The 16539-nt window shown below is 47.1% G+C and overlaps 1 protein-coding gene across 1 annotated transcript in view; it reads left to right on the top strand.

The window, feature by feature from the left end:
* LOC137644088 (protein phosphatase 1H) overlaps positions 1 to 16539 on the top strand; it is a 58322-nt gene that overhangs the window by 32663 nt on the left and 9120 nt on the right. The window contains exons 8-9 of the mRNA XM_068377034.1: positions 3401 to 3508; positions 13785 to 13948. Of these exons, the coding sequence (XP_068233135.1) occupies positions 3401 to 3508; positions 13785 to 13948 (272 nt within the window). The remainder of the gene's footprint in view (positions 1 to 3400; positions 3509 to 13784; positions 13949 to 16539) is intronic.

Here is a 16539-nt window from a genome sequence, read left to right as displayed (position 1 = left end):
ATAGCGAGTACTGAGTGGTCTTTGGATCATCTAGTAGCCAAGAAAATCCTGACTTTGTGGGGCTCTCCGACTGTGGACCTCTTCGCAATGGCCCTGAACTTCAGGCTCCCGCTGTACTGTTCCCCAGTCCCAGACCCTAAGGCTCTCTGGCAAGATGCTTTCCAACAATGGTGGGACAACATCGACGTTTACGCCTTTCCCCCGTTCTGTCTGATGAGGAGGGTACTCAACAAGATCAGAACATCGGTCAATCTTTCAATGACCCTCATAGCTCCGCTATGGCATCACGCAGAATGGTTCCTGGACTTTCTGCAACTCCTAATGGAGCAACCAAGAGAACTCCCTCCACGACACAATCTACTCAATCAACCACACGCCAACATCTTCCACGAAGCTGTAGCTTCTCTACGACTTCACGCCCGGAGACCATCCAGCATCTCCTCTCTGAGAGGATTTTCGCAACAAGTTGCGATTAGGATGTCTGGACATCTGCAAAAATCATCAGCAGCAGTCTACCAGGCAAAGTTGAAATTCTTCCGTGATTGGTGTCATGGAAGGAGTATCTTTCCACTCGATGCCACTATTCCAGCAATAGTGGAGTTCCTTGTGTATTTGCGTGAAGAAATGCGCCATCAGTCACGGCAGTGAAAGGCTATCGCTCTGCCTTAAGCCTCGCCTTCAGACTGAATGGAATGGACATTTCTTCATCGCTAGAACTTTCTCTACTCATACAGAGTTATGAACCTACCTGCCCCCAGTCAGAAGTAAGACCTCCCCCATGGAACGTGGTTCAAGTTCTCAGATCTCTTAAGAGACCTCCCTATGAACCATTACGCCAGGCAACAGATCGCCACCTGACTTGGAAGACGGTGTTCCTGCTAGCTTTGGCCAGGGCCAAGCGAGTCAGCGAACTTCATGGTCTCTCATACTACATCGCCCATTCAAGGGGATGGGGAGGGGTAACGTTCAGCTTCGTCCCTGAGTTTATTGCTAAGACTCAGAACCCGGGAGTAGCGAATCCTCGATTCGACTCCTTCCAGAATTCTAGTCTCCGCACTGTAACAGATGACCCAGACCATCTCTTACTACCGCTAGAGAGTTATGGGGTCCTTTCACTGGCCAGACAGTACTACATAGGACTCTTCTCTCTGGTTACGGTTCTTTCCCTTTGCCTACACAGACACCGAATAGTCTGGCCTATCCTTTACAGATTCTCCTCTGTCCTCATACACCTGACAATGTGTTTACTAGACAATTCTTCTTCACCCAAGGGGTTAACTACTGCACTGTAATTGTTCAGTGGCTACTTTCCTCTTGGTAAGGGTAGAAGAGACTCTTTAGCTATGGTAAGCAGCTCTTCTAGGAGAAAGACACTCCAAAATCAAACCATTGTTCTCTATTCTTGGGTAGTGCCATAGCCTCTGTACCATGGTCTTACACTGCCTTGGGTTAGAGTTCTCTTGCTTGAGGGTACACTTGGGCACACTTTTCTATCTAGTTTCTCTTCCTCCTGTTCTGTTAAAGTTTTTATAGTTTAAATAGGAAATATTTATTTTAATATTGTTACTATTCCTAAAATGTTCTATTTTTCCTTATTTCCTTATTTCCTTTCCTCACTGGGCTATTTTCCCTGTTGGGTCCCCTGGGCTTATAGCATCCTGCTTTTCCAACTAGGGTTGTAGCTTAGCATTTAATAATAATAATAATAATATGCCCAGTAAGAAGTTTGAGGCTGTACCTCAAGAGAACAGCCGCAGCCCGTCCTCGTGTGCCGGCACTATTCGTCAGCAGAAGGACCAAGAGGAGGGTCACCAAGAACACCATCTCAGCATGAATTCGCAGGGTCATTGACCTTGCACTGAATCCAGACCCTCCTCCGTCACGTCGCCCCAGAGCACATGATGTCAGGGGCATAGCTACGTCCCTGGCCTTGAAAAGAATTCAGTGACGCAGGTTCTTCAAGGTGGTGTGTGGAAACGTCAAAACACGTTCACATCCCACTACCTGCAAGACGTGACCCACAGGAGACTCGATACGTTTTCTATCGGTCCTGTGGTGGCTGCACAACAGCTGGTTTAAAACCTCAAGCTCCTTATTGGACAAGTAACAGAAGATTGAGAGCATTGTTACCCGGTTTCAGTCTGCATGAATGAAAAGGTTTGACTGGCCCTTATTCTTTTCTTCATCCTCTCCACTCTTGGGGAAAGCAGCATCCTGGGTTCTCTGCATAGCTGACCTCAAACCACTGCAGGTAAACCATGCTCCCTTATGTACCTAGTATTAAGATTAGTACTGTTTTGTCCCCATACCCTGACGAACAAAGTGGTATTGGGAAAGTCCTAGTGCACAGTTTTCCATCTAAAGAACTTCAGAACAACTTTCTAGGACGAGTCACATTTCTACGTACCTTCACACACAGCTTGTGTAGGCTGCAAACCTGTGTAGCAAGGTTTTAGCGAGGTGCAGGGCTCCCTATTTCTTGAGTGCTAATACTCTCAGATAAGGAGCCCCCGGGTAAAGCCAAAAAGCCAGATTGGGGAGTGGGACGTCCACCCTTCCTAATGGGTGAGTCACCCCTATTAAATAGCGTCGTTTGTATTCCAGTTATAGAACAAATGACAAATTCATAGATAATTGTATTTTTCCTAACTATACAAACCTTAGCTATTTAACCAAACTTGCCTGTTAGCCCTATCCCCCTTGAAGTCCTACCTCTAAGCAAAGTGACCTCAATCACAGGTCTGAGGGGGAGCGGTAGCAAGCTACCCTCCCTACCCCCGCTAACTAGCGGTGTGTTTAGTTAACCCTTATTAAAAATTAATGGCTCGTCATTTCAGCTACGCCGAAAGTAATACTTGTATTAAATAGCTAAGGTTTGTATAGCTAGGAAAAATAAGAATTATCTACGAATTGGGCATTTTAGTGTATGGCATTATTTTCTCATATGACTACTTTTTCTCTAAATGATTGGGTAAAGTTTAAGCATAGTGGTATCACCCTGTGAAGAATACCTTAGTTATTTACTATGGTATTTTAACTTAATCAAATGCACTTGCTAAATAATTTTGTATTTCCATAAGGTTTAGCATGCTTCAACATAATGCTTTTCCAGATTCATTCCAGTGAAGATTTCCTTCTCATGTTATGTTCTTATTTGAAATTATTCAAAGTACTGTATTTTTGGGGATGATATTGCCTTATGATATGCATGTAGTGATTTTTAAAGAATACAGTTCAGTCATTCATATTTTTCAAAGATTCAGCAAAAATTACCATGCAGCTTTCTTAGTTTCCACTTCAATTGGGAATTAAGCATGAGAGCATAAATACAATTGTTTTTAAATTTACTATGCAAAATATTTTCTTTGGTTTTAATTTTCTTTTTTCAATTTTTCTTCAGAGTCGTGTTTTAGGCACCATTGGAGTCACCAGAGGATTTGGTGATCATGACCTAAAGGCTCAATGTTCCGCTATACCTATAAAACCTTTCCTTACCCCAGAACCAGAGGTAAGATGCAATTTATCTCATATTTCTGTTATTGACTTTTGGCCTCGGCTACATCCTAGTTGTAGACGACTACTTTAATATTGTTCCTGCTGTTTATATTTTCATTCTGGTGTTTAACATTTTAACGTTACCTGAACGGTCCACTGTGGAGATTTTGCATGGTTACACCTCGGTGCTGAATGCCCACCCCGGGTCTCATGGCCCAAATTCATATTTCAAATTATTCATAATTGCAGTTTGTTACAATGCCATCCATCATATTATACTCTCCATCACAGTTTTGCTCACATTTGCACTCTCAAATTTGTCACAGAAGTACATTAGTCTAATGGATGAATGCACTGCACCATCTGGACTCTAATATGTATCACTTCATCTCATATTTTACTAGTGCAACACTATTAACTTATTTCCAGAGTTCTGAAAATGATCATCTCCATTGGGTTATGAAAAATTAATGTTATTCTAACAATTTTCCATTATTCATTTACTAATTCTTAATTTGTTCCGTAACCGAAATACAAACCACGCTATTTACATTGGGTTTACCTTTCGGCGTAGCTGAAATGACGAGCCAATAGTTTTTAACGAGGGTTAACTACCCCCGCGCTAGTTAGCGGGGGTAGGGGAAGGGGTAGCTTGCTACCCCTTCCCCCCCCACACACCGGTGATTTGCTTCACTTCACTTTTGGCTCCAGCGATGAACAGACGTGTCTGTCCATCGTCCTCGTTGATAGCCTTAATCTTTTTTTGCTTTTTCTTCCAGTTTGTGTGTGTGCGTTTTGAAGTTGGCCTCACCCTTTATTGTTCACCATGTGCAAGTGCCCTGGTATTGCCGGTCACCCTTGTGGTACTTTTATGTCTGCGGTGGACACAGATCCTCACACCCTTTGCCCGCAGTGTCGAGGCCGACGGTGTGACAAAGAGAACACGTGTATTGAGTGCAGGGAGTGGTCTGCCTCCCAGTGGGAGAGGTTTGGCCGCCGGCGTAAGAAGAAGTCCAAGAGAGACCGTTCTCCTTCCGGGGTTGCCTTGAAGGAAGAAGGCTCTCGGGACTCTCCTTGCGCCGCCCAAACCTCCTCCGAAGCGCCCCCTCGTTCGGCTCCTAAGGAGAGACCGCCGAGTGGGACCGCAGGCCCTAGTTCTGTTTCCCGACCTTGGGTTGGGGAAGAGGGCGTCGCCTCCCATAGCGGGGCGGTTCCTCCTCCTCCTCCTCCGGGGGAGGTTGTTGCTAATGACTCCTTGTCTAATGATGATCTTTTTCAGATTTGGGGTTCCTTGTCCAGTTGGGGGCCGCTGTTAAGCAGTCGCCGGTGATAGCAGAGGTAGATCCTCTGTCTATCGTCGACGTCGTGGTGGCAGAGGCTTCCGACGGGTCGGGTCAATCCTCTGCAGGTACTGTTGTGGATGATGGTGCTGAAGGCTCTCCTCCCCCTTCCGTACATCCTTCGAAGGGGAAAGGGAGTCCCGCAGGCTCTTCTGCTGCCAAGCCTCCCTCTAGGGGGAGTGCTTTGACCGAGACTCCCCTTCGGAGGACTGATGGTCCTGACTATCTTCCTCGTGGCTGCCTTCGCCGTAAGGCTCACCGTCCGCTGCGCCGCAAGGGCCTCCCGTCTCCCTATAAGGGTGCTAAGAGGTGGCTTTTTGAATCTTCGCCTCCTTCCTCCGAGGGGGACTCTCCTCGCCGTAAGCAGCCTGCAGCTCCAGCTTCCTTTGACCTCTCTGGGGATCGGTCTCCTACGCCTTCCAGACCTTCAGCTTCTGGTGCAGATATCCAGCAGCCTGACCTCGTCACCCGACGGGCAACGGTCCCTTCGGGGCAAAGGGATTCTTCCCTTGCGCGCCCTTCAGCAGTGTTCGCGCACAGGCGCTCCCCTGCTCGTCAGCGCTCTCCTGATCGTCAGCGTTCTCCTGTTCGGCAGCGCTCTCCTGATGATCGCCCCTCTTCTCGCCAGCGCTCTCCTAAGGATATCCTTCAGCCTGTTGTTCCTGTTGAGCGCCCAGTGCGCCAGCGTTCCCCTGCGCGCCCTTCTGCAGTGTTAGCGCACAGGCGCTCCCCTGCTTGTCAGCGCTCTCCTGATCGTCAGCGCGCTTCTGATGATCATCGCCCCATTGCTCGCCAGCGCTCTCCTGAGGACTCCGAACATCCTGCTGTTCCTGTTGTGCGCCCTGCGCGCCATCGATCTTCTGAGCGCTCTAGTTCTCCTGCCCGTCAGAGCGCACCTGCACTTCCAGATCCTGCTCGTCGGCCTGTTCCACCGCAACAACGCTCGTGGTCTCCAGCGTGTACTTCCAAAATGCCTGTACGCCCACGCGCCTCCTGTTCCTGAGCCCGTTCGTGAGCGTTCGCCTCTGCGCCCCGCGCCGGCAATTCCCTCACAGGATTCCACGCGTCGCCCTCCTGCTCGCCAGCGATCACAGATGCATCAACATTCGCCTGCTCGTCAGCGATCTCCAGCGCGTCTACGGTCCCCAGCGCGTCAGCGATCACCTGAACATCGGCGATCTCCAGACAGCCCGCGTGACCTATTGCCTGCGTGCAAGCGTTCTCCAACCCGCCGTCGCCCAGAGGATCTGGAGGGTCATGGGTCGCCTTCTGTCGGCTCGCCCTCACGCGTTCGTTCGCCTACGCGGTCTACACGCAATCGCTCGCCAACGCGCCACCATGCGCCAGTGCGCCATCGCTCGCCTACGCTCCAGCGTTCACCACCGCGCCGCCGATCGCCTGCTCGCCATGGCTCTCCCACGCGTTACAGGTCTCCTGAACAACATCGTCAGCGGTCATCGGAGCAATCTCGTTCGCCGACGCGTCAACGCGCTCCCTCGCCGACGCGCCAACGTGCTTGATCGCCAGCTCGCCCACGCGCTCGTTTGCCTGTTCACCCTCGCGCCCACTCGCCTGCGCGCCCGCCTGCGCGCCCTCGCGACCGCTCGCCTGTGCGCGATCGCCGTTCGTGTCGGGTTTCGCAGCCCGCGACAGCAGCAGGGACGCGTGTCGCCAGACCGCACTCAGGATCGCCTCCGTCGAAGCGCAGGACTCTTGTGCAGGATAGGGAAGACACATCAGAGAGGTCAGTACAACTTCCTTCCCCCCTTTCTTTTCAGACAGGTCCAGTGGTGTCCAATCTGAAGAATCGCCCGATCCCCTTCCCTCCAGCGGGAATTTCGGACTCTGTGTCCGTGTCTCAGCAGACTTGGTTTGGTCCTCTGATGCGGTCGTTAGTGAAGGCTATGAAGCCGGCACTCGCCGATCAAGGACTCAAGCCAACGGCTGCCTCGCCCCTGCTGAAGAGAAGGAGAGGAGAGGACTTCGTGGTGACTTCCCCTTCGCAGGCGCTTTCTTCTTCTCCCGAGGACGAGGCTTTTCCGTCCTCGAGTGAATCCAGTGAGGTGATAGTCTCCCCCTCGGCACCAAGGGGGGAGTCGTCTCGCGCGGAGGGCGCTTTCCGAACCTCTTTGTTGGGGTCGTGTATCCCGCCCAGGAGGGAACCCAAGGACTCCCAAGACAATCCCGAAGTCGTCTTCTAGGATTCGTCAGGAACCAGCTGCGCCCCGGGAGAATGTCCACGCATCTCCCCAGGAAGAGATTCCGGGGACGGGAGACTTAGCTGCCAGTCCGCAAGGAGGAGGCCAGCAGGAGTCTGAGCATGCCTTCTGGCAGGTCCTGAGCCTGATGAGGTAACTCAACGGGTTCATGGACCCCGTGATCGCCCCCCGAGAAGGCAAGGACACAGTGCTGGACCAGGTGTTCGGTACTCAGAAGCCCCCTAAGACCAGTGCGGCTCTGCCCTGGTCTCAGGGGTTGAAGAGTGCCAGAGCCAGGGCAATGCCCAACTCGCAACTCTTGCTTCCTCCAGTCGTTCCTCTGCCGGGAACAAACTCCTCCCACCTCCTCGTCTCCAGCAGAGGAGGTATTTTGAGATCTTTGGGGAGTCTAGTCTCGCTCTTCCTCTCCATCATTCCGTAGAAGAGCTTGCTAAGGGAGTTCCTCTCGAGAAGCTCTCCGCCCGGCAGGTGACGTTCTCGGCGTCGGAGATCCTAAGCCATGCAGGCCACTTCGTGGCTGGATATATGGCTAGGGTCTCTGGGCATCCTATTGCGCTCCGAGGACTTGTCTAAGGAGACCAATAGGAAGACCCTGGAGACCTTCCTACTCTCGGGCACCCGCTCCATCGAGTTCCTGGCACACCAGGTTACCATCCTGTGGGCCAACTCGGTATTGAAGCGGCGTGATGCGGTGACCAAGAAGATCCACCCGAAGGTCCCCGCCGTGGATGTCTGTAGGCTCAGACATGCTTCCCTCCTTGGGGAGAATCTGTGGGAGCCCCAGGATATGGAACGAACGGCTGAGAGGTGGAGGAAGTCTAGCCAGGACTCCCTCCTCCATAGGGCCCTTACAGCTCGGCCCTATAAGCCTTCAGCTCCGCAGCAACAGCAGCAGCAGCCTCGCAAGACACCAAAGCAGGCACCGGCAGCTAAGAAAGTGGTGTCTAAGCCCCAGCCCTTTCCAGCCAAGGTCAAAAGGGGCGGTAAGTCCTCCAGGGGAGGCAAGACTCCTAGAGGGAGCGGCCGCAAGCACTCGGAGGGGCAGTCCCCCCGCGTGTCCACCTGTGGGGGGATGCTTTCGACGTTGCGTGCACAGGTGGCAGCAACATGGGGCCGATGCTTGGACGATTTCTGTGATCGGCCAAAGCTATCGCGCCCCGTTCATAACATCTATACCTTCCCTGACAGCGAATCCAGTGTCGTTGAGCTCCTATGCCATGGGATCGGTAAAGGGGCTAGCCCTTCGGGCAGAAGTTGAGACCATGCTCGAGAAGGATGCTCTCCAGGAGGTCGTCGACGGCTCCCCATGCTTCTTCAGTCGACTCTTTCTTGTAAAGAAGGCGTCCGGAGGCTGGAGACCTGTCATCGACCTCTCGGCTCTGAACGAGTTTGTCAAGCAAACTCGGTTCAGCATGGAGACAGCGGACACGGTCAGACTTGCGGTGAGACCTCTAAACTTCATGTGCACACTGGATCTAAAGGACGCGTACTTCCAGATCCCAATCCATCCGTCTTCCAGGAAGTACTTGAGATTCAGCCTAGACGACAAGACCTACCAGTTCAAGGTGCTGTGTTTCGGTCTCTCCACAGCACCTCAGGTGTTCACCCGAGTGTTCACCCTGATTTCATCTTGGGCGCACAGGAACGGCATCCGTCTCCTTCGTTATCTGGACGACTGGCTGATCCGAGCAGACTCGGAGTCGACCCTTCTTCGACACCGAGACAGGCTTCTGAGTCTTTGCTAGGATCTGGGGATCGTGGTAAACCTCAAGAAGTCCTCTCTGCAGCCGTCCCAACGACTGGTTTATCTAGGCATGTTGTTAGACACCAATCTCCACAAAGCCTTTCCATCAGACGACAGGATAGCAAGGCTGAGGAGGGTGGCGGAACCCTTCCTCAGGCAAGAAGAGCTTCCCGCCCAATCGTGGTTGCGTCTCTTAGGTCACCTGTCCTCCCTGGCTCGTCTGGTTCCAAACGGCCACCTCAGGATGAGATCTCTGCAATGGCGGCTCAAGTCCCGGTGGAATCAAGGATCCGATTCCCCGGACGTACAGGTCCCGATTGGATCTTTGGAACGGACGGACCTGCGGTGGTGGCTGGTCGACGAGAACCTGCGAAAGGGAGTGGATCTTCTCGTCCTCCCCCGGAATTGACACTGTTTTCGGACGCGTCAAAAGAAGGGTGGGGGGCGCACGTTCTGAATCAGAGGACCTCAGGCCTTTGGTCAGAATCAGAAAAGTACCTGCACATCAACCTGCTAGAGTTGAAGGCCGTCTTTCTGGCTCTTCAACAGTTCCAACGGACCCTGGCGGGTCACTCCGTGGTGGTGATGAGCGACAACACCACGGTGGTGGCTTATATCAACAAGCAGGGAGGTACTTTTTCGCCGCAGCTATCCCATCTTGCAGTAGAGATTCTGAGGTGGACCGAAGTCCACTCGATAACACTATCAGCTCGCTTCATTCCTGGCAAGAGGAATGTGCTTGCCGACAGTCTGAGCAGGGCTTCGCAGATAGTGAATACTGAGTGGTCTTTGGATCCTCGGATAGCCAACAAAGTCTTGACTTTGTGGGGTTCTCCGACCGTGGACCTGTTTGCGACAGCATTGTATTTCAAGCTGCCTCTGTACTGCTCTCCAGTCCCGGACACCAAGGCTCTCTGGCAAGATGCTTTCCAGCAATGGTGGGACAACATCGACGTGTACGCCTTCCCACCGTTCTGTCTGATGAGAAGGGTGCTCAACAGGACCAGACTACCGGTCAACTGTTCGATGACTCTGTTAGCTCCGCTATGGCATCACACGGAATGGTTCCCGGACCTTCTGCAGCTCCTGACGGAGCTCCCGAGAGAACTTCCCCCACGACGCGAGCTACTCAGACAACCCCACTCCAACATCCCTCACAAGGCCGTGGCCTCGCTTCGGCTTCACGCCTGGAGACTGTCCAGCCTCTCCTCATGGAGAGAGGCTTTTCGCAACAGGTTGCGGAGAGAATGTCTCGGCACCTGCGAAAGTCCTCTGAGGGAGTCTACCAGGCGAAGTGGAGAGTCTTTTGTGGTTGGTGTCGTGGGAGGGGTATCTCTCCACTCGATGCCACTATTCCAGCAATAGCGGAGTTCCTCGTATATATGCGGGAGGAAATGCGCCTTTCTGTCTCGGCAGTGAAAGGCTATCGCTCAGCCTTAAGCTTGGCTTTCAGGCTGAAAGGTGTGGACATTTCTTCCTCGCTAGAACTCTCTCTACTCATACGTAGCTATGAGCTTACCTGCCCCCAGTCGGAAGCGAGACCTCCTCCTTGGAACGTGGTTCGGGTTCTCAGGGCTCTTAAGAGACCTCCCTTCGAACCATTACGCCAGGCCTCTGATCGCCATCTGTCTTGGAAGACGGCTTTCCTGCTCGCTTTGGCTTCGGCCAAGCGAGTTAGTGAACTTCATGGTCTCTCGTACGACATTGCCCTTTCAAGGGGATGGGGGAGGTAACGTTCAGGTTCGTCCCTGAGTTTGTTGCCAAGACTCAGAATCCTGGAGTGCCGGATCCACGGTTTAACTCTTTCAGGATCGCGCGCTGAATGGCCTTTGATGCCCCAGTGCTTGGCTTAATGCCTAAATCCCATATTCAATTCAATTCAATTCTTTCAGGATCGCGAGTCTCCGTTCTGTAACAAGCAACCCAGACCAGCTGCTACTATGTCCAGTGAGGTGTCTGAGGTATTACTTGAAGAGAACAGCTGCAGTTCGTCCCCAAGTGCGGGCATTGTTTGTAAGCACAGGCAGGACGAAGAGGAGGGTCACCAAGAATACCATCTCGGCTTGGATTCGTAGGGTTATCTACCACGCCTTGAATCCAGACCCTCCTCCGTCACGTCGTCCTAGGGCACATGACGTCAGGGGCGTTGCTACATCCCTGGCCTTCAAGAGAAACTTCTCTGTGACGCAGGTGCTTCAAGCTGGGGTCTGGAAGCGTCAAACGACCTTCACAGCCCACTACCTGCAGGACGTGACCCACAGGAGCCTCGATACGTTTTCTATCGGCCCTGTGGTGGCTGCACAACAGCTGGTCTAACCTCAGGCTCCTTTATGAACAAGTAGCAGTAGGTTGAGGGCGTTGTTACCCGGTTTTAGTCTGCGTGAATGAAAGAGGATGTCTGACCCTTACTTCTTTCTTCATTCTCCCCTCTCTTGGGGAAGCAGCATCCTGGTCTTCGCATAGCTGACCTCTACCTCTGCAGGTAACCCATGCTTCCTTGTGCTCCTAGTATTAAGTTTAATACTGTCGCGTCCCCCATACCCTGACGAGGTGGTATTGGGAACGTCCTATCCTAGATTCCTATCTAAGGTCTCAAGGTCAACTTCATAGGACGAGTCACGCTTTCCTCCACACACAACTTATGTAGGCCACTCGTTCCTAGCGAAGCAAGGAACTTGTGAGGTGCAGGGGCTCCTTTTCTCAAGTGCTACTCACTGGGAGGCGGAGCCCCCGGGCAAAGCCAAAGTCAGTAAGGCTGGGGACTTTCCACCCTTCCTAAGGGGTAAGTCGCCCAATGTAAATAGCGTGGTTTGTACAGTATTTCGGTTACGGAACAAATGACAAATTCGGAGATAATTTGTATTTTTCCTAACCATACAAACCTTAGCTATTTACACATATTTGCCCGCCAGCCCTGGCCCCCAAGTCAAGTCCTACCTCTAAGTGAAGTGAAGCAAATCACCGGTGTGGGGGGGGGGAGGGGTAGCAAGCTACCCCTTCCCCTACCCCCCGCTAACTAGCGCGGGGGTAGTTAACCCTTGTTAAAAACTATTGGCCCGTCATTTCAGCTACGCCGAAAGGTAAACCCAATGTAAATACTGTAGCTATGGTTTGTATGGTTAGGAAAAATACAAATTATCTCCGAATTTGTCATATTTCTCTTGGCAAAAGATAATGTAAGTGCATTGGGAACACCCTAACATGTAATGTTCATTCGCTTGTTTATACTTTTAGATCATCAACTTTTGGGTATTGCTACTTTTGAGTATTTACATTATTTCAGTGAAACTTTGAATTCATGTGTTAGTCATTCTTTGATTTAAAGCTTTGACTAATATAAGCAATATAGAACTACGATGAATTACGGTGCTGTAATTATAATTTCAATTAGTTTCATTTAAATTTATTCTTTTGGTTACAACTAGTTGAATGATTTTATTGCTATTCAGTAGGCAGAGCCTAAATTGTTGGTTAAGCTTACAGAGCATATTTTCTCAATTAGGGAAATCTAGAGATTGAGTGATTAGGGTTTTTTGTAATGTCATGGTTTGCTGTAGTCAGTTTACCAATTTTATTTTGTTTTCTGTTGGTTCTCTAAATGTTAATATAGGAAGGAAAGCATTTAACTCAATTTTAAAGATACAACAGTACAGCATTGATGTTGGAAGAAGGGTCTTTAGTTTCATTATTTCCACATTCCTTAGTACTGTAAATCTTTCTTATTTTGATAGTATATAATTTTTTTGTTAGGGTTTAGAGAATTGCTATATAAAGTGTTCCAAAAGTTAAATTTTGATAAAAAAAATTTTATCTCATATTGTAAGGAAAATCGAGTGGTGTCATGGTCCTACATCCACTATCCATTTTTACTTTGTTTCGTATGTGTTGCTTAAAATTATATTTTCATGATGGATAAAGAAAGATGTACATATCTAGGTTTCTAATATTGTTAGATATTAAGAGTTTCCTTTTAAACTGGGAGCAGTTAGATTTCATGCTACTCTACCCCACTACCATGTCATTTGGTTGCATAAGCATAAATTAAAAAATTTTACATTTAAAATGAATTCATGATGGTTAAAAATGGTTGGGCATATATAGTGTTCTAATGCTGTTATCAATTGATAAGAGTTGTCATGTTATGACGTTTGGCTTACCTTCCTTCCTCCTCCCTTCTAAAAGTGCTTAAAGCTATATCTAACCTTTTTAAGCAGCAAATATAATATGCTGTCACAGGGATTGAGGGAGATGACAATCTACATTAGGAAAAAATTATAGTTTATAACTTTTTGTTGTTGTAAGTTTATGTTTTATAACTAATAATGCAATGGACAATATAAAGAATAATGCATTGGACTTTGATAAGATTTTAATAAATAAAATCTATAATAACAATAAGGATACTTAGGAAGATGAATTGGATAAAAATAATGTGAAAAACAACATATCTCAATTATTGTTACTAGCTAAGCTACAACCCTAGTTGGAAAAGCAAGATGCTATAAGCCCAATGCCTTCAACAGGAAAAAATAGCCCAGTTAGGAAAGGAAATAAGGAAATAAATAAACAATATAAGAAGTAATGAACAATTAAAATAATTTTTAAAAAAAATATTAACAACATTAAAACAGATTTTTCATATATAAACTATAAAAAGACTTATGTAAGCCTGTTCAACATTAAAACATTTGCTGCAAGTTTGAACTTTTGAAAGTCTACTGATTCAATTGCATGTTATTTTTGCAGTTTATTTGTGAATTAGTGTTATTTTATGGAAAGTCATGTAGCCTATAAAAATCTGAATTAATCTTTCCCATGTTGTTAGGTTTTTGGGCAAATAAAACTATTTAAATCATACAGTATACAGTATTAAAATACATATAATTTTTATAACAGTTTAGTATTTTCTAGGATTAATATTTTTTGTGATACTTCTATGTATTTTCCATTTGGTGAGTTGATACTAAACCATAAAATGTATTTCAGGTGAAAATATTTGAACTAGAGTCTGCAGTAGTCACGGATGGAGACGTCTTGATCCTGGCAACAGATGGTCTGTGGGATATCACAACAAATGAGAAAGCAGCAGAAATAGTAGTTAGATCTTTGTCCGTATTTCCTGTTGAAGAGCAGGATAAATTTAAATACAGGTCAGTTTTATTGGAGAATTTGTTAAAGTACAATTTGGTATCAGCTTTTTCAGTGGTATAGTCTGATGACCCTCTCCTATTTTTTATAATTTTACAATCCCATGCTGTAAAATATTAATTTTACATAACCTAGAGACTAACTATATTTACATACGATTGGCACCCAAGCCCCCTCTTCATCAAGCTTATAGGCAGGCAGTAACAGTTGATTACTCCGCGGTAGACCTAAATGGTGTCCTAAACATCATTCCCTCTAGCTCACAAGGGGGATGAGGTAGCACGCACTTCTGTACTAGAAACTATCAGTCTTGCAGTGAGGCTCAAATTCTTGTCTAATGGATAGCAAGACAGGGACATTGCCAATAGGCTACCACAGCTGGTTTATTTTGTCATTTCACCCTGGTTAACATGATTTGCTTCCGGGTATCTATGTACAGTAATAGTATTGAAATTATATGAGGGCTTAGTGTTGCCCTATTGCTGCCCCATATTTATGGGTAGTCTAGCATAACCTAAGCTAACATATTTTAACCAATTGTATGATCAGTATTTATCATATTGATAAAATTTGTTTTATTGGTAGCTTTTGAGTAGTTAACTTCTAATAACAATTAACAAAAGTTATTTCCCAACTTACTTGAATTGTGAGTTATGCATAGATTCACTTTAAGTATCTAACCTTAGTTGGTTAAGCTCTCAGTTCAATAGCCCATATAGCAGTTTAATATCCTTTTTATTTTTAGCAGTGAAATGATGATATTGGATTTTTAGCAATAAGATTTTTTTATAGGACAACTATGAAGTATTTCTGGGCTCAACCTGTGCCGCTCCGTGAAATGCTCCTATAGCATCATTTCTAAGGTATATAACTGCTATGTATTACAAGAGAAAAAAGTTGCATAGGAATGCCAGGGATGAACCCAGCTCGCTCACCTAAATAGGTGTCGGTATATAGTAACTGGGGCATGAAAAACTACTACCAGAGGTCTCGTGCCATTTAGATATCTCCTCTTCAAATATCCCCGTTACTACGAGGTGCCGTTCTACATCCACTACTGATTGCTACTACCTCTATCTCCACCCACGCCAACTACGTCACTCCTTTCATAGCATCTTCGGTGTTTACCCGTGCGTTCCCTTGCTTGTGATTTTTGTTTGTTTTGGTGCTTTTTGGTATGAGATGTCGGACGTTCAAGCTTCCTCATCCAAGTTAAGTGCTAGAACTATGGATTTTGAGTGTCTGGAGGTAGCGATTCCTTTATTTTCTTTGTTTTTAGTGTTAACAAGTTTTTCGGGTTGAGAGTGTTGAGAGTCCCGATTCACGGCAGCCATGCTTGGTTTCGCTACCTCCCGCCTCCCCAATGAATGGATCCTCCTGTATTTATTTAGAATTAATATTGGATGAAGGAGAGGGCAACTCAAATTTTAAGCCACGGGATCAACTGCAATGTAGTTAGGGAGAACTGCTAACCTAGTTTTGACCCCCCTTTCTTTACCTACTCTCGATTAATTGTAAAGTCTACATTCTTTGTTGATAGGGGAAGGGGTTGTCGTATGGGTTTTGAAGAGAAATTTTAATCTAGTAGTTTCTTCCGAAAAAATTTATCGATTTGAAAGACTTGTAAGGCTCACATTAAGATGGATTATCCTTTTCATAGCTATGAGCTTGTTAAACTATAGGTCAACTACATGGTTATTGGGAAAAAATAGCATGATTCCCTTTCTTTTCCCTTAATTCGTTGTTGGCTATCTAAGATATTTAAGGGAAAGGACTAATCATTTTCTGAGCATTTTTCTCTTCTGTATATGTGAACTGTGTAATAAGGGGGAGGAAAGAGGATATACCACCCATCTCCTTGGCAATATTGAAATAATTGAGGTTTAAAATTAATTTATTTATTGCGGATGAATGCTTTAAAAGGTAAAATGTACCCAGGACTGACGGGATAATCTGGATAATCCTAAGTGGAGTCACAAGAAGTGTCTATAGTGACTGTTTTGCTTCCTGGGGCAGAGATAGAGACCCTGTCAACTGTCCTATCTTCTCACAGTGGATCCATTCCAAACAAAATAAGAATCTATTTGCAGCAATTTTGAGAGAAAATGCTACTTATCCTATCAATGTGGGTGAAAGGTTTTTTCTAAAATCACCGGTTCTGCTGAGTATTTACCCAATAAAGAACCCCGGGATCTCATCTGCTCAGCATTATTAGATTTGGCTGTAAGGGGTTTGGGGAGGAGGGCTGTAGTGGACAAGACCCCTTTCTATTGTTTTTAGACTAAAAGAAATTTATATCCCATCCCTCCACATAAAAAGAGGTTTTATTCTGTTCCATCACATTGGACTCCAAGTCTCGATACCAGGTCGGCCAACAAATTAATATCCCCTGGTCCTGTATGTGGAGGATGGCCAATTTATTTTCTATACAAATTTATTAAAATTGTCTCTGATGATTCTTTCATGTCAACTCAATTTTTCTGATGTGGACATAGCAGCAGATTCCATCAAGAATTCACCACTTTGGTAAAGGGAAGGGGAGCAAAAAAGATTTCTCAAGTATGATTATACTTCCAGTTGGCGACTTAAGTCA

The sequence above is a fragment of the Palaemon carinicauda genome, chromosome 7, assembly GCF_036898095.1.
Source record: "Palaemon carinicauda isolate YSFRI2023 chromosome 7, ASM3689809v2, whole genome shotgun sequence".
Lineage (NCBI taxonomy): Eukaryota > Metazoa > Arthropoda > Malacostraca > Decapoda > Palaemonidae > Palaemon > Palaemon carinicauda.
The sequence above is the reverse complement of the archived record's forward strand: the minus strand, read 5'-3'. Positions and strand labels throughout refer to the sequence as shown.